Source organism: Lynx rufus, unplaced genomic scaffold, assembly GCF_022079265.1.
Source record: "Lynx rufus isolate CCGP_SWC_20201006 ecotype Redwood Valley unplaced genomic scaffold, mLynRuf1.p SCAF_5, whole genome shotgun sequence".
Lineage (NCBI taxonomy): Eukaryota > Metazoa > Chordata > Mammalia > Carnivora > Felidae > Lynx > Lynx rufus.
In genome coordinates, this window is record NW_025814867.1 from 110,512,164 (window position 1) to 110,535,635 (window position 23,472).

A 23,472-nucleotide genomic window follows, 5' to 3' on the forward strand; every position below is an offset into this window, starting at 1 on the left:
TTGCTGGTTATGGGTCTGTTCAAATTTCTATTTCTTCCTGTTTCAGTTTTGGTTGTTTATATGTTTCTAGGAATTTTTCCATTTCTTCCACATTGCCCATTTTATTGGTATATAATTGCTCATAATATTCTTTTATTATTGTTTGTATTTCTGCAGTGTTGGTTGTGCTCTCTCCTATTTCATCCTTCATTTTATTTATTTGGGCCCTTTCCTTTTTCCTTTTTCTTTTTGATCAAACTGGCTAAGGATTTATTAATTTTGTTAATCCTTTCAAAGAACCAGCTCCTGGTTTCATTGATGTGTTCTGTTGTTGTTGTTGTTGTTGTTGTTGTTTGGTTTCAATAGCATTGGTTTCTACTCTAATCATTATTATTTCCTTTATTCTGCCGGTTTGGGGTTTTATTTGCTATTTTTCCAGCTCTTTAAGGTGTAAGGTTAGGTTGTATCTGAGACCTTTATTCCTTCTTTAGGAAGGTCTGGATTGCTATATACTTTACTCTTATGACCACTTTGCTGTGTCCCAGAGGTTTTGTGCTGTGGTGTTATCATTTTCATTGGCTTCCATGTACTTTTTAATCTCCTTTTTAACTTCTTGGTTAGCAAATTCATTCTTTGGTAGGATGTTCTTTAGTTATTTGTTATCTTTCCAAATTTTTTCTTGTGGTTGATTTTGAGTTTCATAGCATTGTGGTCCGAAAATATGCTCAGTATGAACTTGATCTTTCTGTACTTGTTGAGGGCTGATTTGTGTCCCAGGATGTGATCTATTCTGGAGAATGCTCCACATGCACTCAAGAAGAATGTGTATTCTGCTTTAGGATTAAGTGTTCTGAATATATTTGTTAAGTCCATCTGGTTCAGAGTGTCATTCAAAGACATTGTTTCTTTGTTGATTTTCTGTTTAAATGATCTGTCCATTGTTGTAAGTGGGGTGTTGAAGTCCCCTACTATTATGGTATTATTATCTCTGAGTTTCTTTATGTTTGTGATTGATTTATGTATTTGGGTGTTTCCACATTAGGAGCATAAATGTTTACAATTGTTAGATCTTCTTGGTGGATAGACCCCTTAACCGCCATATAATGCCCTTCTTCATCTCTTGTTACAGTCTTTATTTTAAAGTCTAGATTGTCTAACACAAGTATGACTATTCTGGCTTTCTTTTGGAGGCCATTAGCATGATAGATGGTTCTTCATCCCCTTACTTTAAATCTGAAGGTGTCTTTAGATCTAAAATGGGTCTCTTATAAACAGCATATAAATGGATCTTGTTTTCTTATCCATTCTGTTACCCTATGTTTTTTGATTAGAGCATTGAGTCCATTGATGTTTAGAGTGAGTACTGAAAGATATGAATTTATTGCCATTATGATGCTTGTAGAGTTGGGGTTTCTGGTGGCGTCCTCTGGTCCTTTCTAGTCTTTGTTGCTTTTGGTATTTATTTATTTACATATACATATACATATGTATATGTGTGTGTGTATATATATATATATATGTATGTATATATATATATATATATATATATATATATATATATATATATATTCATCTTTTCTCCCCTCAGAAAGTCCCCCTTAAAATTTCTTGCAGTGCTGGTTTAGTGGTCACAATCTCCTTTAATTTTTGTCTGTCTGGAAACTTTTTCTCTCTCCTTCTATTTTGAATGACAGCCTTGCTGGATAAAGAATTCTTGGCTGCATATTTTTCCAATTCAACACGTTGAATATATTCTGCCACTGCTTTCTGGCTTGCCAAGTTTCTGTGAGTAGGTCTGCTGAGAACCTAATCTGTTTTCCCTTTTAGGTTAAGGTCTTTTTTTCCTTTGCTAACCTCTTGGTTCTTTCCTTGCCTGAATATTTTGTGAATTTGACTATGATATGCCTTGTTGATGGTCGGTTTTTGTTGAATCTAATGGGAATTCTCTGTGTTTCTCAGATTTTTATGTCTTTGTCTTTCCCTAGGTTAGGGAGGTTTTCCACTATGATTTGCTCACATAAATTTTGTACTCCTTTTCCCCTCTCTTCATCTTCTGGGACTCCTATGATTCTGATATTATTCCTTTTTAATGAGTCACTGATTTCTCTAATAATTAAATCATGGTCTTTTGTCTTAGTCTCCCTCTTTTTTTCTGCTTCATTATTCTCCATAAGTTTGTCCTCTATATCCCTGATTTGCTGCTCTGCTTCATCCTTACTTGCCTCTGTGGCATCCATTTGAGATTGCTGCTCAGTTATAGAATTTTTTATTTCATCCTGACTAGCTTTTACTACTTTCATCTCCACAGAAAAGGATTCTAATCTATTTTCGACCCCAGCTAGTATTATTATTATCATGATTCTAAATTCTGGTTCAGACATCTTGCTTGTATCTGTGTTGACTAAGTCCCTGGCTGTTGTTTATTCCTGTTCTTTCTTTTGGGGTGTCATTTTGAAGGAAGAAAATGAATTAATAATTTAAAAAAATAATAGAATCAAACAATTAAAAACAACACAAATAAATCAAATAAAGGGTGCTAGATCCTAGGTGTGTTTTGGTCTTGTTGTTGAAAGAAACTTGACAGATTAGAGAAAAAAGGGAAAGATAAGAAAAGAAAAAGGAAAAGGAAAAAGGAAAACGTTTGAAAAACTGAAAAAATGAATACAGTAGAATAAAATGAAATGAGGGTAAAATAGAATTTTTAAAAGTTACAAAAAAGTAAAAAATGTAGTAGAAAAAAATAAAGAATAATCTTTTTAATAAAAATTGAATATAAAAAATAATTTTTTCTCTTTTTGTATTCAAGAACAAGAAAAGAAAAAAAGTTGAACAGAAGGACCAGTGAACAGAATGAAATACAATTGAAATTACATCTGGTTTCCCCTAGAAGCAAAACTATGAAGCACTTTATAGTCCATAAACTAAGCAGGCAGAGAGACTTGTGGTGTTCCTTAAGAATGTGGTTGGCCCAGTTGGGCGGGGCTTAGTGTATTGGCTTCGTTCTCCACTAGATGGCACTGCTTAGCTTACTGGGGTGGATTGGTCTAGTGCATGTAGGCATGTATGCACATGTGTAGGAGGGGTCAAAATGGCATCACCCAGCTACCCAGTTTATAGTATCAGAACTCTGTGCTCTCACCTATGGGCAATCAAGCACCCCGCCTTTGTCTCTAGCTTCTGTCTACTTCCTGCTTGTAGACTGTCTGTGACCAAGCCATCAGGCTGCCAGGCAGGACCTCCCTCCTGAGTTTTATCTCAGATGGTGCTGTGTTTCCCAACCCCTCACTTCTGAGGGACTGTGGCTTTGACCTGTTCTGACCCTCTGGGGGATGGTCTTGCTAAGCAATGGCCGGGCGCCGTCCCACCGCCAGAACCTTCATGAGACCGTGCTGCTGCTGATGTCCAGAGACCGACTAGGTGCCAACCCACCCCAGATAAAGTTTGTGTGATCATGTAGCAGCAGCATTTCAGGGATTATGGTAAATCAGAACACATATCAGGCACCAGGTTTCACCCTTAACATCCTTGTTCCAATACCAGCAAATGTGGTTATTTTCTGGGGTCTGCTGGGATGTTTTCCTGTGGTGAGGCCACACAGCCTCTACCAAATGTCCTCCCATCAGGAGAACCATGTCTCCCCATGTGGCCCGAAGACCCCTCAGACCTTGCTCTCTGCTCCTGGGGATTCACCCTTCTCACCAGAGCACTGCTAGGTATCAAGCTGTGGAGTTTCAGACTCTGTGCTCCCCCTGTTTATAGAGTCTTAATGGAATTTAAACCTTCTCCTTTCTCCCTTTTTTGTTCAGCCCCTTGCAGCTGTTTCCACTCTTCCTTTTTTCTCCATGTGCTTTCAGGGTGAGGGGTGCTTTTCCCTTATTCTCCCCCCATCTCTGTCCTCTTCCAACAAGCAAAAACAGCTCCCTGCCCTCCATGCACACTCCCCCAGTTCACCTTTCCACACCATGTACCTGCTGAGTTCTGTGGTTCAGGTTGTTCAGATTGTTATGTTAATCCTCAAATTAGTGTTGATCTGGCTGCATTTCAGAGTTGAGAGACACAAAAAATGCTTCCATGATGTTCTACCATATTCGCCCCTGCTGTCTCTTCCTCTTAATTTTTAATTTTTTTTTATGTTTATTCATTTTTGAAAGAGAGAGACAGAGCACAAGCAGGGGTGGGGTAGAGAGAGAGGGGGACACAGAATCCGAAGGAGGCTCCAGGCTCTGAGCTGTCAGCACAAAGCCCAACGTGGGGCTCAAACTCACAAATCATGAGACTATGACCTGAGCCGAAGTCGATGCTCAACTGACTGAGCCACCCAGGCGCCCCTCTTCCTCTTAAAAGGACATCAGTCACAGTGGATTAGGATCCCACCCTGTGACCTCATTTAATCTTGATTTCTTTATTTGGGTGTTTAGAACCTTATATTTAACATGACCAATGATAAGGTTAGGTTTAAATCTATCTCCTTTTGCTATTTGTTTTCTTTTTGTCCCATCTATCCTTTGTTCCCTCTTTTCCTCTTTTTCAACCATCTCTTATTGAGTATTTTGTTGTTGTTGTTGTTGTTGTTGAAATATATGAGGCATACAAGATTACATTAGTTTCATGTGTACAGCATAGTGATTCAACTTTTCTATACATTATACTCTGTTTACCACAAGTGTAGCTACCATCTGTCACCATAGAACACTATTATAATACCATTGATTCTATTCCCTATGCTGGACCTTTTATCCTCATAACTTATTCATTCCTTAACTAGAGGCCTCTATCCCTCACTCCCTTCATTCATTTTGCCTATTTGCCCTCCCATCTAACAACCATAAGTTTGTTTTCCTATATTTATGGATCTGTTTCTGCTTTTTGTTTGTTCATTTGTGTGTGTGTGTTTTACATTCCACATATAAGTGAAATCACACAGTATTTGTCTTTCTCAGTCTGACTTATTTCACTTACATAGACCTAGAGGGTATAATGCTATGTTGTTGCAAATGGCAAGATCTCATTCTTTTTTACGGCTGACGAATTTTCGTGTGTGTGTGTGTGTGTGTGTGTGTGTGTATAAACCATTATTTATACATTCATCTATCGCTGGACACTTGGGTTGTTTCTATATCTTAGCTATTGTAAATAGTGCTGCAATAAACATAGGGGTGCATATATCTTTTCAAATTAGTGCTTTCATTTTCTTTGGGTAAATACCTATTAGTGGAAACACTGGATTATACAGTATTTCTATTTTTAATTTTTTGAGGAAACTCTACTATTTTGCACGGTGGCTGCACAAATTTACATTCCCACCAGTAGGACACCAGAGTTTTCTCCACATTCTTGTCGACACTTATTATTTCTTGTTTTTTTTGTCTCTAGCCATTCTGACAGGTAATATAAGGTAAGATAATATCTCACTGTTGTGTAGATTTGCATTTCCCTCATAATTACTGTTGTTGAGCATCTTCTCATGTGTCTATTGGCCAGTTACATGTCTTCCTTTGGAAAAATGTCTATTCAGGTCCTTTGTCCATTTTTAATTGGATTATTTATGTGTTTAGGTGTTCTATAAATTCTTTATATGTTTTGGATATTAAACCCTATTGGATATGTCATTTGCAAATATCTTCTCCCATTCATTATGCTGCCTTTTTGTTTTGTTGATAATTTCCTTCACTGTGCAATAATTTTTTACTTCAGTGTAGTCCTGATCATTTTTGTTTCTGTTTAACTTGCCTGAGGAGACGTATCTAGAAAAATGTTGCTAAAACTGATGTCAAAGAAATTACTGCCTATGTTTTCTTCTAGGAGTTTTATGGCTTCAGGTCTCAAATTTAGGTCTTTAGTCCATTTTGAGTTTATTTTTGTGTGTAGTGTGAGTGGTCCAATTTCATTCTTTGGCATGTAGCTGTCTACTATTTATCAAAGGGACTGTCTTTCCCATTGTATATTCTTAACCCCTTTTGTGATAGATTAATTGAAATATAAGCATAGGTTTATTTCTTTTTTTTTTAATTTTTTTTAACATTTATTTATTTTTGAGACAGAGCATGAATGGGGGAGGGGCAGAGAGAGAGGGAGACACAGAATCGGAAGCAGGCTGCAGGCTCCGGGCCATCAGCCCAGAGCCTGACGCGGGGCTCCAACTCATGGACCGCAAGATCGTGACCTGAGCTGAAGTTGGACGCTCAACCGACTGGGCCACCCAGGCGCCCCAGCATAGGTTTATTTCTAGAGATTGAGTTTTATGATTTTTATGATTCTATTTTCTCTCTTTAGTTGTCTTACTAGTTGTAACTCTTTATTTTGTTATTGCTTTAGGGTTTATAGTATGTATCTTTAATTTACCACAGTCTATCTTCTAGTGATATTCTACAATTTCACAAATAGTGCAAGAACCTTACATTAGTATAGCAACTTATCTTTCCTCTTGGCCTATCATTGTTAGGCATTTTACTTTTACGTATTAATACATCATGCTAAATTGATATTATTTATGTTTAAATAGTAAATTGCCTTTTAGAAGGAATTAAATGACAAAAATATTGTGCATATTTACCTATATAGTTACTATTTCCAGTGCTCTTTATCTCTTTGTGTGGATACATCATTTTTCTTCTGCCTGAATGTCCTTTAATCTTCCTTGTAGGGTGGGTCTGGTGGTTATGAATTCTCTTAGCTTTTATATGCGTAAAAGGTGTTTTACTTTAAAAAAAAAAGATATTCACTAGTTAAATAATTCTAGATGATAAGTTTTTTTTCCAGTATTTAAAGATGTTGCTCCACTGCCTTCTCCCTTGCATTCTTTCCAATGAGACATCTGCCATAATCCTTATCTTGGTTGTACTATATATCATGTGTCTTTTCTGCCTCCTTTAAAGGTTTTCTTTCTATCACTGGCTTTGAGAAACTTGATTTTGGTTGGTGTAGTTTCTTCATATTTGTTGTGCTTAGGTTTATTCAAGCCTTTTGGATCTGTGGGTTTAGAGGTTTTATCAAACTTGGAAAATCTTTTGCCATTATTTCTTCAAATACCTTTGCTGTCCCTGTTCTCTGGGCAGATATTAAAATTATATCTGTGTTATACTGCCTGAAGCTTCCCCATAGCTCACTGATGCTCTGTTCATTATTTTTATTATTTTTTCTTTCCACTTTTATTTTGGGTAGTTTTTACTGCTATGTCTTCAAGTTCACTAATCTTTTTCTGCAATATCATATCAGTGCTAGTATCATCCAGTGTTTTTTGCATCTTACACATTTTAGTTTTCATCTCTAGAAATTCACTTTGGGTATTTTTAAAAATATCTTTCATGTATTAACTTCTTGACATGTGGATTATAGTTATAATAACAGTTTTATTTTCCCTGTGTGATGACTCTAACATCTAGGCAAGTTCTAGATTGATTTCAAATTATTTATTTTTCTCATTATGGGCAACATTTTCCTGTTATTTCCTATTGTTTTTTATTCCTAAAATATTCTTTAATTTTGTCCTGGGTTAAATTACTTGAAACCATTTGACCTTTTTGAGTCTAGCTTTTAAGATTTATTAGGTGGGACCAGAACTGTTTAGTGTGGGGCTAATTATTCCCCATTCTCAAGGCAATACCCTCTTGAATACTTCTTCCAATACCCCACAAATTATGCTGTTTAAAACATGCTCAGGAGAACCAAATTACTTCTTGATATTAGCATAAGTTAAACCCATTTTAAAAAGTAAATCAGCTACAACATCCATGTCATGTATCCCAGAGACAGGAATTCTAGATTTTCACAAGTTTGAACAGTCCACATCACTGCTTTCATCTATCTGCTTATAATATGAGACCAGATATCCTCAAACAGAAAAATAAATTTGAGTTTACCTCCACCTTCTGTATGTACAAACTCAAATAAGGCTAACTGTCCAAGTCTTCTCTCTCTTAGGTCCTCATGTGCGTTACATCCAAAAACCGGACAACAGGCCCTGTTCCATCACTGATTCTGTCAAACGGTTCCCCAAAGAGGATGCCACCGAGGGGAATGCCACAAGCCCACCGCAGAACCCACCCACCAACCTCACTGTGGTCACTGTGGAAGGGTGTCCCTCATTTGTCATCCTTGACTGGGAAAAGCCACTAAATGATACTGTCACTGGTAAGTTCATGATGTGAGCACTTGTACTATGGTGGGAAGCTTCAATAATGTGAGTGTGGTACCTCGTCAAACTATGAGGCATATCTCAGGGGTAGCAAGTCCTAGTAGAACTATTGTCAAAAAGTGTCATATGATGGGAAAAGATCATCTGTGTCCCAGTGGTGGGTTTCCTGTTAATTTAACATATCTCTTTAGGTTACGTTCCTTCCATCTTGTCTCAGAACTCTTCCTCACAGTGTAAAAATAGATGTGGTCTTTTCACTATCAAGAAAATTACAGATAACATAGGAGAAGTTGGCAGGGCTGATGATAATTAAAACAGTTTTAATTTCACCAACCCAATTTCTAGGTTGACCTAGAACTGTCAAGCAATTCAATTATTTTAGTAGAGTTTTTGTTTGTTTGTTTTGTTTTTTGTTTTTTGGGTTTTTTTTAGGTTTCCAATCATGGTTGATTTTCTCCTCATCTCAGAAAAATTTAATTCTACTCTCACTAGACCAATCCTCCTAAAAATGACTGAAAACTAAGAAATCCTAAGTCAGTCTTTGAATTTATTATATGCGAATTAATTCTTCATATGAACAGTTTAGTCAAACTAGAGAGGAAAGAGAAAAGGTAAGGGGCAGAGTCAGCTAGAGGAATATAGCAAATTGCAGGAGTACACAAGCCCCCCATTGCCCATGCCCTGCTGTGCATGGGACAGGTAGACAGAATTTAGAGGAGCCCACTAAGAAGCTATCAGGATGGGTAGAGGGAAGTATACAGGGGAAAGGAGGAAGTGGGAGATTCAGCCAAAAGTGTTTTCTGTGAATAAAGGAGTAAACAGCAGCTATTTCTCCTCAGACAAAACAGTTTGGTCTGGGCAACTTTCACTATAAGCAGCCTATCTTTGCTTAACTGGCTTTTTTTTTTAAACCATATTTTGTGAATTTCATTTCTCATGCAGACCTTGCCTTTGTTTTGGGAAAGAACCAGCCACTGCTCATGTTTCCTGGGGACTTGTCTAGTCCTGCTTCTTTACTTGGGACTATGCCAGTAGGTGCTACCATCCCAGTATCTAAAAAACAATAAATCTCTAAGCATTGATTATCTACATAGATGAAAAAGTCCAGAACTCCCAATTCATATACTGTGCTAATAAGGAGTTCTCCTGACAGTCTGAGGCTTAGTTATCATAACACCAAATGATCTATAAAATTTCCTTTGCCTTGAAGATGTGGGACATCAAGTTGGAATTGGTTAATATATCTAAAATCTAATCTAATACATCTAATATATATTCACTTTGGTGTGTCAATTTCTGATTTAACTTTTTAAAAGCAAAATGATTTTCCTTTCCAGTTCATCATGAAACCTTTTTTAGTTGTATAAACTTGTAATCTACAAAAAATAATGAATAGGGTATACTTTACCCATTTAACCAATTCCTTTTGTAACATTGTTACTAAATGTTAATGGGCTACTTGAGATCTTTCATAAGATATTAGACTTAGAATAACAGCTTTTATAGATAAGGTCCATATCTCTTTAGCAATAATATTTTCTAAATAGAAATAAGTCCATATTTAATCATTACTCAGTCTGTATTCAAATGTTGGCCATATAGCCTAATAGTCTCTTCTATTTTTTTCACTTTTGTTTATTTTTAGTGTTTTCTCAAATATCACTTTGTTTCAAATGTGATCTTTTATAAACCAGCAGCTCAGATAATACGATTAATTCTCAAATCACTGGAAATGGCTTTACAAGAAAGGATTGAGAAAGATAACAAAAAAGGAGTGAAACATATTCTTCATTCCCTTAGCTGGCTTCTGTCTATCATCTTTTAATCAACAGGCACATATTACCTATAATAAATACACCCAAATTCAGTTGCTTCTACATGTCTTTTCTACACTAAAGTAGAAATAGATACACCTGAGAAATGGGCCATAGCCTGAGTCCTTGGACAACTTAAATTAGTTGTGGGGTGGTGCTTTGTGATATGCCAAGATCATGCCAACGTAGATTTAAATCCCAGACTAACTGTATTCTCTATATGCAATTTGGGTATGCACTTTACCTCCTTGCTTTAGTTTTCTTATTTGTAACAACAACAACAACAACAACAACTTCCATTGTAATCAGCTTATGAGGACAAAAATTAAGCAGAATTTGAATGTACAATGTAAGTTAGAAGCTGTTAAATTAATGTTTGTCAGTAGTAGCAATAGTAGGACTGGTAGAAATAGTGTCACCATTATTATTTTCATGACCAGAATGTGATTTCCCAACCTTTATAATAAATAGTGTTTTTCTATTAAGTAAATCATCTCATAATAGGGCAATAATAATCTCTGAGTGGGAAAAAGACCATTTATTCAGTGTTACTTCTTTATAGGTTCCTTATGTCTTTACTGTTAAGGAATTTATAAATAAAACCCCATATTTTAAAGTGAGAAATATGGACACATACTAAGTGGCTGTCTTTACTTTCTGAAATATAATCAGAATGTGTCTATAAATGTTCATTCCAAGCATTAATGTTCCATTTTTATGGTATAGTGAATTTATGAAAAAGCTACTATTTCTTTAAAGCATTACAAATGAAAGATATATTTACAAGGCCCAAGAATACACATTCAGAAGTTAGAATTGTGAAATTCTAAATATGTTTTTAATTACAAAGGTAACTTCTGTGTCCATTTTGAAAACTTGAATCTTTCAGGATGAAAATAGTATTAAATGAACATTTAAAACTCAGTCAAAAGAAAATTAGAGAAGATATTCAGTAAGAGTTTCTGGTACTGAGTCTGGGGTAATATTAAAAAGAATATTACACAGTCACTGATTAATGTCCCACACCAAAGATGTTTTTTGAAAGTGGTTGCTTTCATGCAAATTCAACGGGAGTGTCATACAAATTTTTCTTTGGGTGACTAAGCGACACTTGAATCTTTCCAACTGAAATCTTTCAAATTTAAACACAACTCAGGGATAATAAGTAATAATAATAGGTAGCACCTGTTGAACAAAACATATGCAAAATACTGTTGAGCACTTTCCATATATTCCTAGTTTAATCCCCACAAGCAACACTATGAAGAGCTATTACTGACATTTTACAAACTGAGATCAGGGCAAATGGCTTGGTCTGTCACTTCTCAATGAGTCATGTAGTGTCCCTTTGGGTTTTTTTTCAATTTTTTATCTTTTATTTTTATTTTTTTTAATTTTATAGATTTTTAAAATTTAAATCCAAGTTAGTTAACATACAGTATAATAATGTTTTCAGAAGTAGAATTTATATAACACCCAGTGCTCATCCCAGCAAGTGTCCTCCTTAATGCCCCTTGCCCATTTAGCCCATCCCATCCCCCCACCCAACACCCGTCCAGCAATCATTGGTTTGTTCTCTGTATTTAAGAGTCTCTTATGGGTTGTCCCCTCTCTGTTTTTATATTATTTTTGCTTCCCTTCCCTTATGTTCGTCTGTTTTGTATCTTAAATTCTACATATGAGTGAAGTCATATGTTATTTGTCTTTCTCTGACTTATTTCGTTTAGCGTAATACACTCTAGTTTCATCCACATTGTTGAAAATGGCAAAATTTCATTCTTTCTCATCACTGAGTAATATTCCATTGTGTATGTATACGTGTGTGTGTGTGTGTGTGTGTGTCTGTATATGCATCTTTATCCATTCATCAGATGATGGACATTTGGGCTCTTTCCATAATTTGGCTATTGTTGATAGTGCTGCTATAAACATTGGGGCGCATGTGCCCTTCCAAAACAGCACTCCTCTATCCTTTGGACTAGCCTTCTCCATGCCTTAACTTTAATAGAAAAGTCATGAGTGTTTTGGGTTCCTCATCAGTAGCATATCTAACCATGTATCCAACAAGCAGTTTCCAGTTTTAAAAATCCATTTTAATTACTCCCATCTTTGTCTATCTAGTAAATACTGATTCACAGCTGAGAAACAGATATAAAATGGATATATTTGAATTCAAGGTCCTTCCCTTCCCTCCCTTTCTATCCTCTTTGAGAATAGAATGCCAACAGAAATAGGTTAAGGAACAGAAAGTTCTGAGAAAAGAACACTAAATACTAGCCATTAGTCCTTTGGTAGCTGTGCTAACATATCCAGATACAATGGCCATTGCCTTCTGATTTAATTTTGAATTTTTAGAAGGATGGTCATACAGAATTAATTGGAAAGAGCCATCCTCCTTTTTTGATTTTTAAAATATACCATTAAAAATCCTTCCCAAATTAAAATTGATGATTATGTTTTCTGGTCTTTCCATAGTTTGAGTTTTACTTCCAGTCTCCATCTCCCACCTTTGGTCTTAGTGCTAATAGCAGAAATCCCCACTAAATTGCCACCCTTTGTGGCTTTTTCCCACTTTCCCTGATGGCTACCACTTGTATATTTCTTCATACTTATGGAGCTGATTTTGAGTAGGGTTTGTTTCTGTTTTCTATTTTTCAAGTTTTGAATCTTCTGTGTGACCTTGTCACATACATTAAACTCCAATTAAGAGGTGGAAAAGCCAATTAACAAATTTATAAATTATGTTCTTAATCTGAAAGCCCTTCTCTTGATTAGCCCTGTAAGTTCATAGAAACGTGTCTTTAGGTGAAATTTATGCAGATCTCCATTCATAATTTAATGATTTTTTTAAAAAACAAGGGTTATTTTCAAGGAGGCATATGTAAGCAGTAGGTACAAATCTTTTGTAACTAATGTAAGCAGTAGGTAGAAAAATTTCATAATTCTGTAGTTCCCAATAATGAACTGTCACTCATTATTTGGTTAACTGCTATTTGCTGGATGGTTTTAAACCCAAAGATATATAGATATAGATGATATAAATATAGGTATAGGTATAGGTATAGATAGATATATAGATATATTTTTGCAGCAGAACCATGTATGCAGTGGTCTTTTCCCTAGCAATATAATAAAGCCCCACAGAGAAGAAACGTGCCTTCTACTTAAGTACCATTTCTCATACAGCACTTTCCCCACACTGGGTTTTTCAACAATGACAGACTATTTGATTTGCCTAGCAAAATCATTAGTTACCAGTATCCAAAGATACCACAGGTTCATCATCAGTCTTCACAGTTACCAAGCCTTTCATGTTCCAGTAAAGGGAAAGTAGATGTGATCAATGAGCAACTCCCAAAATGCTTTGGGACCTTTGTCATCCATTGGCCATCCCCATCTGCAAATTGCTAATGTATAAGATCAGTACATCTCAGTAACTACAATCTAAATTGCTCACTTTTATGAGAGTGACTTTATGATGCTGTTAGCCTTAAGAGCAATTAAATCAGCCAGGACATAAAGACAAGTATTTATTGGCTTTTTCACTTTTCAGAATATGAAGTTATATCCAGAGAAAATGGGTCATTCAGCGGGAAGAACAAGTCCATTCAAATTACAAATCAAACCTTCTCCACTGTAGAAAATCTAAAACCAGATACAAGGTAAGCCACCTGTGCTCTTACAGGTGAATTCTAACAGTGCATAAATCATCACCAAAGGAATGAAATGACATCATCCATCTCTGTCTTAAGGGACAGTGTAGTTTGCATTTCATTCTTTGGCTTTCTGTGCATAGGAGTAGATACCTCTAGAGTCATGTTTTGCAAATACACAAATTATTGGTGGGGATACAAGAGCTGACAAGATGGTCTTGTAAGTTAACACTATAGGTGAGAACATTGAAAAATAGAGGATCATTAATATCAAATGTTGATATTGAATACCAAAATCGAGAGAAGGAAAATTCTGTGGATGAGACACAACTGGAGTGTGTAGGATGTAAACTAAATGTGAAACAGAAGAATTTGGCTGGCATGCTGGAAAGAAGAGGGCAAGGATATAAAAGTTATGTAACAAAAGTAGATGAAAGTTTGTGATAGTTAATGCTTAAAATAACTACAGACCATTCCCAGGCATAGTGGTCTTTTCATTTTGGGTCTTTTTATAATAAACAAATGAGAATCCATTTTTGAAAGTAGACACATATATTATTACCGATGCTCTATAATAAACAATTTTTCTTGGCATCCCTTATTACCTATTGGTACCTGGTTGTTTACATTACTGTATGGTTTTGTCATTTCTTTTTAAATCCAAAATATCCAACATTTTATCGGCTCACTGTATTGGAAGAAAAATAAGGGCTTTATGCACTTCTAGAAATGTAATAGGGAAGGTTTTGTTTTGTTTTACATGGCTAAATCATCAAATTTATTGTTCAAGGAAATTCTCAAAAGGATACAGCCAAGCATTTCTTTAAAAAAATATGTACTAAATTCATTTGGGGACTAAATATCACTCTTTGTGGAAAATCAATTTCTTTCCTCAAATTCCAAGACACTATTTGAAAACTATGCTTTCAGTTAAAACAAAAACATCTTCACACTTTACGTTCTAGTGCACCAAGCAACATAGATCAATTTTCAGAGAGACGCAATCAGGAATTTTTCCAGACTGAATACTTCATAGCTTGATAAAGTTTCCTGAATACTTCATAGCTTGATAAAGACCAGCAGAGGCAAAGACTGGAACTCCAGCATTAGAAAATTTTTTCATAAGTTTTATTTCTATCTTCCATTGTCATCAGTTGATTGAATTGAATCAGGTATTGATTATGACATTCAAAAGAGCCTAGTAAAGTTCTGACAACAAGGAAACTGATAATCTTTTCAGGAAAAAAAGGAAGCATCTAGTTAATTCTAGATGGTTTGCTGTGTATAAACTGTAGTCCTATACTATAAATATAATACTTTCCACAGGTATTTTTTTTCTTTAAAGTTCTCTATTTTGAGTTGTAATATGGAAAATTTTACAACTGCTAATTTTTTTTAAGGATTTAAGTTAGCCAAAATAAGCATGTATTTCAGTAAAAACTCATTTGATGATCTTGGTTCTGTTTCCTTAGAGATTAACAGGGAGAGAGAGTATTTTTAACGTATTTTAAGGAAAGAGTAAAGAAGAAAAAGTTATTTAATTTGGACTTTTTAATAGGTGAATTTGGGCTTACAGAACATGGAAGTTTTTTTCTTTATAGTTTCTTGCTTTTTATGCCACTTAATATACTGAAAACATATTGAAAAGCATCTAATTTCTAAATATTCATTGTGTTCTTTTTCTGAATTAGGCACCTTCAAATCTTCACCTTCAAAGTTCACCTATGACTCATGATCAGATGTAGATAATAATTATTTAAGTGACATTTTAAACCTGATTTGTTTGTAACAGGTTTGTGTTTCTACTCAGCTAACATTTATTAAGTGCCAACAGTGTTCTTGGTGTGGTGACCACAAAACTGAATAAACATGGTGCCTGTCCTTGAGGACTTGAGGTAGTGGGGTAGTCTTTTAGTAACTGATTATTCTACACAAAATGGTGAGAGCTCTGGCAAAAATATATACAAGTTGCAAGGGGAGCACAGAGTGGGTGACACTTTACAAAGTCTGGGGAAATTGGGAAAACTTTGTGGAGGAGGTGACACCTGGGCTGAGGCTTAAATGAAGAGCAGGAAGGAGTTAGCTAGGTAACTGTGGTAGGGAAAAGAAACGTCAGAGAAACTAGCATATGTTAGGGCAGAGGCCCAAATGGTATGGTTGTATGCAGTGAACAATCAGCTACTTCCATGAGTGTGAGAGGTGAAAAGTGAACAGAGGCAGTGGAAGCAACGAGAGGTAGAAGCCATGTTGTGGAGGGCCTTCTCTGCCAGATCAGAGAACTTAGTCAAGAGATGGGGAGAGCCAGAAAGTTGCTAACTGGGAGTGACTTGCTCCAACTTCAAATTTAGTTTTTTCCTGACATTGATTTAGTTGGAATAATCACTTTTGACACTAGAGCTACTTATAACGAGTAACAGTCGGTAGAATAAAGCTAAGAAAAAGAACTTTTTGATAATGTCTTGCAAGAGTGCCATTTTGGCATCTTGCCTATTTGGCCAAACAGGTGCATAAGACAAACGTACCTTTGGGCTAAGCTGCATTTCATTCTGGAATCACAGGACTAGTCATGGAGTTCACATCTAGCTTCTGCTATGAATTGTTGTAGGACTTATGCTAATTGTTTCTGGAGTTTATGTCAGTTGTAGGAATTACACTAATTGTTTCTGGAATTTACAGCCATGTCCCCTTTATCTCACCCTAAGATATGCATCTCATTTGTCACTCCTGTCCTTCATCAGTGGGTCTTCAAAGGAGGGACCCCTAAAACTATCCTCATCTCAAGACAAGCAAAGCTCAAAGGAGGCCCTTTCTGGAATCATCTTTGGGAAAAAGTAATCTTAAGTGTAGGATTCCCTGAAATCAGAATCCCATGCTAAGTTTTTCCAGTTGGCATAAATTTGGGGCCACTCAATGTGTCTGTATTTGGCTTATTTTATGTTATTTTTAGAGTTTCATATAATTGAATGAAATCCAGTTCAGACATAAAGACTGTTGATAGTCATATATATGATTTGACCAGGATTATACTGATAATCCCTAATGGGTCATGATTTAAAAGTTGTATATCAGCAGTTTGAAAAGCATTTCTCCACTGAGAGCAGATATAATACACATGGATATAAAGGTGCTCTAATGAAAATTGTTTAGTCTACAATGTGTGGAGTCTTGTGGTGTTCAAGTAGTTTAGTAGATCCCAGACCCCAGTGAGTAGGAATGCATTCTATGTTCTCTTAACAGGTATGCTAGAGATGAATTTGTCCGCTTAATGAGCAAAAAAAAGTTTTCAGCTGAAATATTAAAATTATGATTTGAAACCTCTATTAATCAAAATAACTTCATGAGTTAAGTAAGAATAATTTGAAGTCAAATTATTTCATTTAATCTGATATTTCTGAAGCCTAGAAGCACCTGGGGAAACAAAACTAACAGCCATGAAACAGCTGGACAGCATCACAAGACAGCATAAAAGATCACATAGGACTTACACTGAAGTTCTGCAATTTAGAAGAGAAGAGAAGGCCTCCTGCAATACTTGAGACTAGAACTTGACGGTAAAGGATAGAATTGAATAGAACAGGATGGCAAGAAAACAAAGAGTAACAACGGTATCATTCTTTCAAATCAAGTCCATGTGCATGACTTCGGTGAAATACAAGTAGTCCTTAAAGTTACTACTGACAGCAAGGTTACAGCCAGAATAATAAAACTATGAGTTCCAAATTTAGGTTTGTAGGTTTTTTCGATGTAAGCTTTTTCCATACTATCTTAAGTTGTTAAGGCAAGATTTCTTTCCATTATATCTTTTCTGCCCGGCCATGATCCAAGATTAATGCTAATAAAAGACATGCTATAAAATAAAGAGGAAGTATGTACAGCATGCAGCCACCAGGTGGTTTTTATTACCTGTAAAGAATGACTTTAGTCACATTTCAGTGCCTGTTGAATTCCCAACAGGCAAACTTTGAGTTATAGTTGGTAAAATTCGTCACCACCACCACCCCAACATGAGGTTCTGGGATACCCTATTTGAAAAGCTAGAAGATAATAAATTCTGAAAGAATTACTGTAACTGTGTTCCAATTTCAGGAGACACATGTATATAATTTATTTTAGTATCATTTTCCATGATTTGTCCTGACTAAAAATCATGAGATGTAAAAACAGGTGATAATTACAGGGTAATCATTTATTACACATTGAAATGGGTGGAGTAGAGCTTGGCATTAGAACATTTAACCCAAGAGAGTCAATGCAGAGAAAATAGATCCCCAGAGCTTTTTAGGTAAAACTTTTAAATGTTCACACACTAGAACCAAAAGTACAGTGGACTGTTACCGTTTCCTTCTCACAGCGTATGATCACCTTCTCCCTGCCTGTTTTTACATTTTAGCCAGGATTTTTACCTCTTCTGCAAAAGCTCAAAAAATAGCCACAGGAAGGGACAGTAGCTATCATGCTGAAGAACAGTTTGGCTGCATATGTGTTGTGAGATGTTTCTGTCTATAGGGAGTGAAGCCCCAAGGCTGCTCTGGGCCAGCAGGCTGTAGTTCCAAAGGTGGCACAGTGGGGACTACCCCAGCCTTGCCAACAGATGCTTGCAGCTACAATGGGCTTTGGTCATATATGTGCACAGGGAACAGGGGTGTTGGAATGGAGCCATAACTATTTAGTCAGATGAAGCAGAAGAGATGTGCTAACAGAGGCACAGTGCTGTGACACAACTCCATCTCTTTCTTTGCAAGACCCCTCTCCTACCCCCTACCCCCTACCCCTAGAATGCAAAGAAAATAGAGATATGTTGGTGTCCACCTGAATCGGTACCCACCTAGCTCACTCCCCAGTATATATTTTCCATTTATTTCCCCCATGAAACCTCATTGTGTGGCTTGTGTTGAGCTAAAAGAAAAATAGTAAGAAGAGCCTCTCCAATCTATAGCCAACCACTTTGTGTGTAAAGACACCTATGATTATTTTTAGTTCTGTGAACAGAAGAACTGATAAAGTATATGACTTAAACAGTAAGTCTTGTACCACTGCTTACGGGGACAGGAAAGGTGAGGTAAATTGATCTTGAAGTCTCTCCCACCTCTAAAATGATACATTCTTATGATATCCAAAGACAGGCATAGAATCAGTGGGAAACTGGAACTGACATTAAAATGAAAAGCTAGGTTAAGCCTTACAGCAAGTCGAATTGTCCTTCTATTACAGAAGTAGAGAAAGCATTTTTCTTTAAGTCTGTGTCTGTGGCCTCCAATTTGTTTTCAGACAAATTGTTTCTATCTCATATTTGAATAATCCATTGGTAGGCTGGACAATATAGATGGACACACATAATTGCTCTAGAGTAAAGACAAACAAAAAGCCCTATAATCTCTTCAAGTGAGCCCTTGTCTCCTCACTTGACTAAAAAACTAAAGAATCCATTGCGTGTACCAGATTTACATGTGGCCCAGCAATTTCCACGCAAAATGTATTCTGTCTGGTAATTAAATCAAATTCACTTAACCTATTCCTGTACTTCTGTCCTCTGTAGCTTGGGAGGATTCTAGAGAACAGTTCTCCCTCTAAAATTAAAACATACTAAAGTTTCCTATAGCTGACAACAAAGACAATTTAGGAATATTGTTTATGTTGTTTGATTTAATAAAATCTTGGCTCAAAAAGTAAACTGGAATAGAGGCAGCAAGTTCTCATAAACTATAAACCTGGCTGAACAAAGCAGGCATGTGGAATAGCCATTATACCCTTATTCGTAGTGTTTTTGTGTAGTTCTGTTTCCTGCAGATTGTATATTAACTTTCTTTTAAATTTTTTTAATGTTGATTTATTTGTGAGACAGAAACAGCATGATTAGGGGAAGGGCAGAGAGAGAGGGAAACACAGAATCTGAAGCAGACTCCAGGCTTTGAGCTGTCAACACAGGGCCTGACTCGGGGTCCAAACCCACCAATCATGAGATCATCATCTGAGCTGAAGCTGGACGCTTAACCAACTGAGCCACCCAAGCACCCCATTTGTGTATTAACTTTTAAACGTCTTTTCTCAAGGAGTAAAATAAGCTACTAGAGCATTAGGCATTTTACTGAGTTTTATTGTAGGTGTGGGCAGCAGAACAATCAATAATTTCACCATTGAAGAAAGAAATTGAAGGGATTGCTCAGTTTTACAACTTTTCTTCTGGCAAAAAGGCTAGCTAAGAACATGGAACTCCACTAGTCTATAAAGAGAGCAATTATTTTCACATAAACATATTCTTTTAATTAATTTTCATTTAGAATTCCTTAGTATCTGGGGTGTGGCGGGGGAGGGGGGCATGCCAGAAACTCTTAGCAATACCATAGACTTGGAGTGCAGCCCAGATCTGGAATTTCTTGTCCCCGTATAAATGAGAGATACAAGAATGTCCGTGAGGACATGCTTGGTAACTGGTTGATGATACCTCATGCCTGCTGATACCCTGTTCCTCTGACCTTTGTCCCTGATTAGAACTTCTTTATCCTCTAAAAGTATCCCTCCAGCTCTGCCACTTTTTGCTCCTTGTCTATATTCCCAGGTGAATACAATGTCTGCATATGGCAGGTATCCAGAAATGCTCATATAACTGATTGGATTTCTCTTTCCCTATTTGAGGGCCTATTACTCATATTTGCATATTCTACTTTTCCATTTCTTTCCCTCTGACTGAAGCCCCACCTGAATAGGGCTCAAATATTTCAAGACTACATAGGGGTAAAATTAGCTAACCAAACCACTCAAACCAACAAACAGTTACAGGGTGGCTTCCTTTGCCATGCAGAAGCTTTTTAGTTTGATATAGTCCTACTCATTTATTTTAGCTTTTGTTGCCTTTACTTTTGGTATTAAGTCCAAAAAATCATCACCAAGACCAATGTCAAGAAGATTACCCACAAGGTTTTCTTCCAGGAGTTTCATGGTTGCAGATCATATATTTAAGTAATCTATTTTGAGTTAATTTTGTGTATGGTGTAACATAGTGGTCCAGTTTAATTCTCTTGCAGGTAGCTGTTCAGTTTTCCCAACACCATTTATTGAAGAGACTGTCCTTTTCCCGATTGTATATTCTTGTCTCCTTTATCATAAATTAATTGACCGTATATGTGTGAGTCTATGTCTGTGCTCTCTATTATGTTGCATTGATCTATGTGTCTGTTTTTATCCCAATACTATACTGTTTTTGATTACTGAAGCTTTGTAATACAGTTGGAAATCCAGCATAGAGCCTTCAGCTCTGTTCTTTCTTAGATTGCTTGGGCCATTTGGGTCTTTTATGGTTCCTTACAAATCATAGGATTGATTGTTCAATTTTTGTGAAAAATGCCATTGGAATTTTGATAGCAATTGCATTGAATCTATAGATTGCTTTGGATAATAGGGAAATTTTAACAATATTAATTCTTCTAATCCATTAACATGGATTATCTTTCCATTTATTTGTGTTTTCCTCAATTATGTCTTATTGTTTTCAGTGTACAGATCTTTTACCTCCTTAGATCAAGTGATTCCTAAATATTTTATTCTTTTTGATGCTATTATAAATGGGGTTGTTTTCTTAATTTCTCTTTCTGAAAGTTTATTGTTGGTATATAAAAACACAACTGATTTTTGTATGCTGATTTTTGATCCTACAACTTAACTGAATTTATTTATTCTAACAGAGTTCTGGTGAAGTGTTTAGGGCTTTCTATATATAATATCATGTCATCTGCAAATAGAGATGGTTGTACTTCTTCCTTTCTGACTTGGATGGCTCATATTTGTTTTTCTTGCCTAATTGCTCTGGTTAGGATTTCCAGCATTAGGTCAAATAAAAGTGGCAAGAGTGGGCATTTCTGTCTTGGTCTTGATCTAGGTAGAAAGTTTTCAGCATTTCACTGTTGAGTATGATGTTAGCTGTGGGCTTGTCATATATGCCCTTTATTATGTTGAGAAGCATTCCCACTTTACCCACTTTGTTAAGAGTTTTTGTCATAAAAGTATGTTGAATTTTGTTTAATGCTTTTCTGCATCTATTGAGATCATATAAATTATCACTTATGTTGTTAATGTGGTGCATCACATTGATTGATTTACGGGCATTGAACTGTCTTTGTATCCCTGGACTGAATCCCATTTGATCATGGTCTGTTCAGATTATCTATTTCTTCATCATTCAGTCTTGGTAGGCTGTATGTTTCTAGGAATATATCATTTTTTCTACATTATGTAATTTGTTGGAGTATAATTGGTCATGGTAGTCTCACAATCCTTTGGATTTTTGTGGAATCAGTTGTAATGTCTCTTCTTTCATATAGGATTTTATTTCAGTCTTCTTTTTTCTTAGCTACTCTAATGAAAGGCTTGACAATTTTATTTATCTTTGGAAAAACAGCTCTTAGTTTCATTGTTCTTTTCTATTGTTTTTCCAGTTCCCTATTTCATTTATTTCTGTTCTGATATTTGTCATTTCCTTTCTTCTACCGAATTTGGGCTTAGTTTGTTCTTTTTCTTGTTCTCTTAACTGTAAAGTTGGGTTGTTTAATTGATACCTTTCTTTTGTTAATGTGGGCATTCACCATTATATATTTCCCTCCTCACATTGCATTTGCTGCATCTCATAAATTTTGGTATATTGCATTTCCATTTTCATTTGTCTCAAGATATTTTTTAATTACCCTTTATTTCTTCTTGGACCCATTGGTTGTTCAGGAGCATATTGTTTAATCTCCATGTATTTGTGAATTTTCCAATTTTCTTCATATAATTGATTTCTAGTTTCTTACCATTATGGTTAGAAAAAAAATGCCTGATTTGATTTGTTTTCTTTAATTTCTCAAGACTTGTTGTGACCTAAAATATGATCTATCCTGAAGAATATTACATGTGTGCTTGAGAATATGTATTCAGATGAAATGTTCTGTAAATGTCTGTCAAATCCGTCCAGTCTAATGTGTAGTTTAAGTCCAATATTTCATTATTAATTATCTGTCCAGACGGTACCCCTGCTTCTTTTGCTTTTCATCTGAATGATATATCTTTTTTTCACCCCTTCGCCTTTAGTCTGTGTGTGTCCTTAAAGCTGAAGTGAGGCTCTTGTAAGCAGCATTTACTTGGTTCTTATTTTTTGTCTATTAAGTTACTCTACATGCTTGGATTGGAGAATTTAGCCCATTGACATTTAAAGTTAATTATTGACAGGCAGGGACTTACTATTCCTATTTTTGTTCATTGTTTTCTGATTGTTTTATAATTCTTTTGTTTCTTTATTTCCTCTTTTGTTCTCTTCCTTTTTGATTTGATGATTTTCTGTAGTGGTATACTTTGATTGCTTTCTCTTCATCTTTTGCGTATCTACTATAGGTTATTGCTTTTGTTACCATAAGGCTTACATAAAACATTTATGACAGTCTGTTTTAAACTAATAACAACTTAACTTCAAACATAAAAAGAGCTCTACATTTTTCTCTCCCCTCCACATTGTTTTTTGATGTCAATTTACCTTTCCTTACATTGTTATAATCGTTAACAACTTGTTGTAGTATAGTTAATATTTTTCTCTTTTAACCCTCAAATTAGAGTTATAGGTCATTTACTGCACCACGATTAGAGTATTCTGAATTTAACTATGTATTTACCTTTACCAGTGAGTTTTATACTTTTAGATGTTTTCTTATCACTAATTTGCATCCTTTAGTTTCAGCTAGAACTCTCACATTTCTTACAAGGCCAGTGTAGTAGTGATAAATTCTCAGCTTTTGTTTGGCAAACTCTTTACCTCTCCTTCAACTCTGAAAGACAATTTTGCTGGTTAATTTGTTTTTGTTTTTGTTTTTGTTTTTTGCTTGTTTGTTTTAGTTATAGCATGTTGTATATATCAGGCCACTCCCTCTGG

The 23,472-nt window shown here is 35.7% G+C and overlaps 1 protein-coding gene across 1 annotated transcript in view; it reads left to right on the forward strand.

Moving 5' to 3' along the window:
- ABI3BP (ABI family member 3 binding protein) overlaps nucleotides 1-23,472 on the forward strand; it is a 263,744-nt gene that overhangs the window by 229,660 nt on the left and 10,612 nt on the right. The window contains exons 63-64 of the mRNA XM_047100450.1: nucleotides 7,900-8,109; nucleotides 13,481-13,589. Of these exons, the coding sequence (XP_046956406.1) occupies nucleotides 7,900-8,109; nucleotides 13,481-13,589 (319 nt within the window). The remainder of the gene's footprint in view (nucleotides 1-7,899; nucleotides 8,110-13,480; nucleotides 13,590-23,472) is intronic.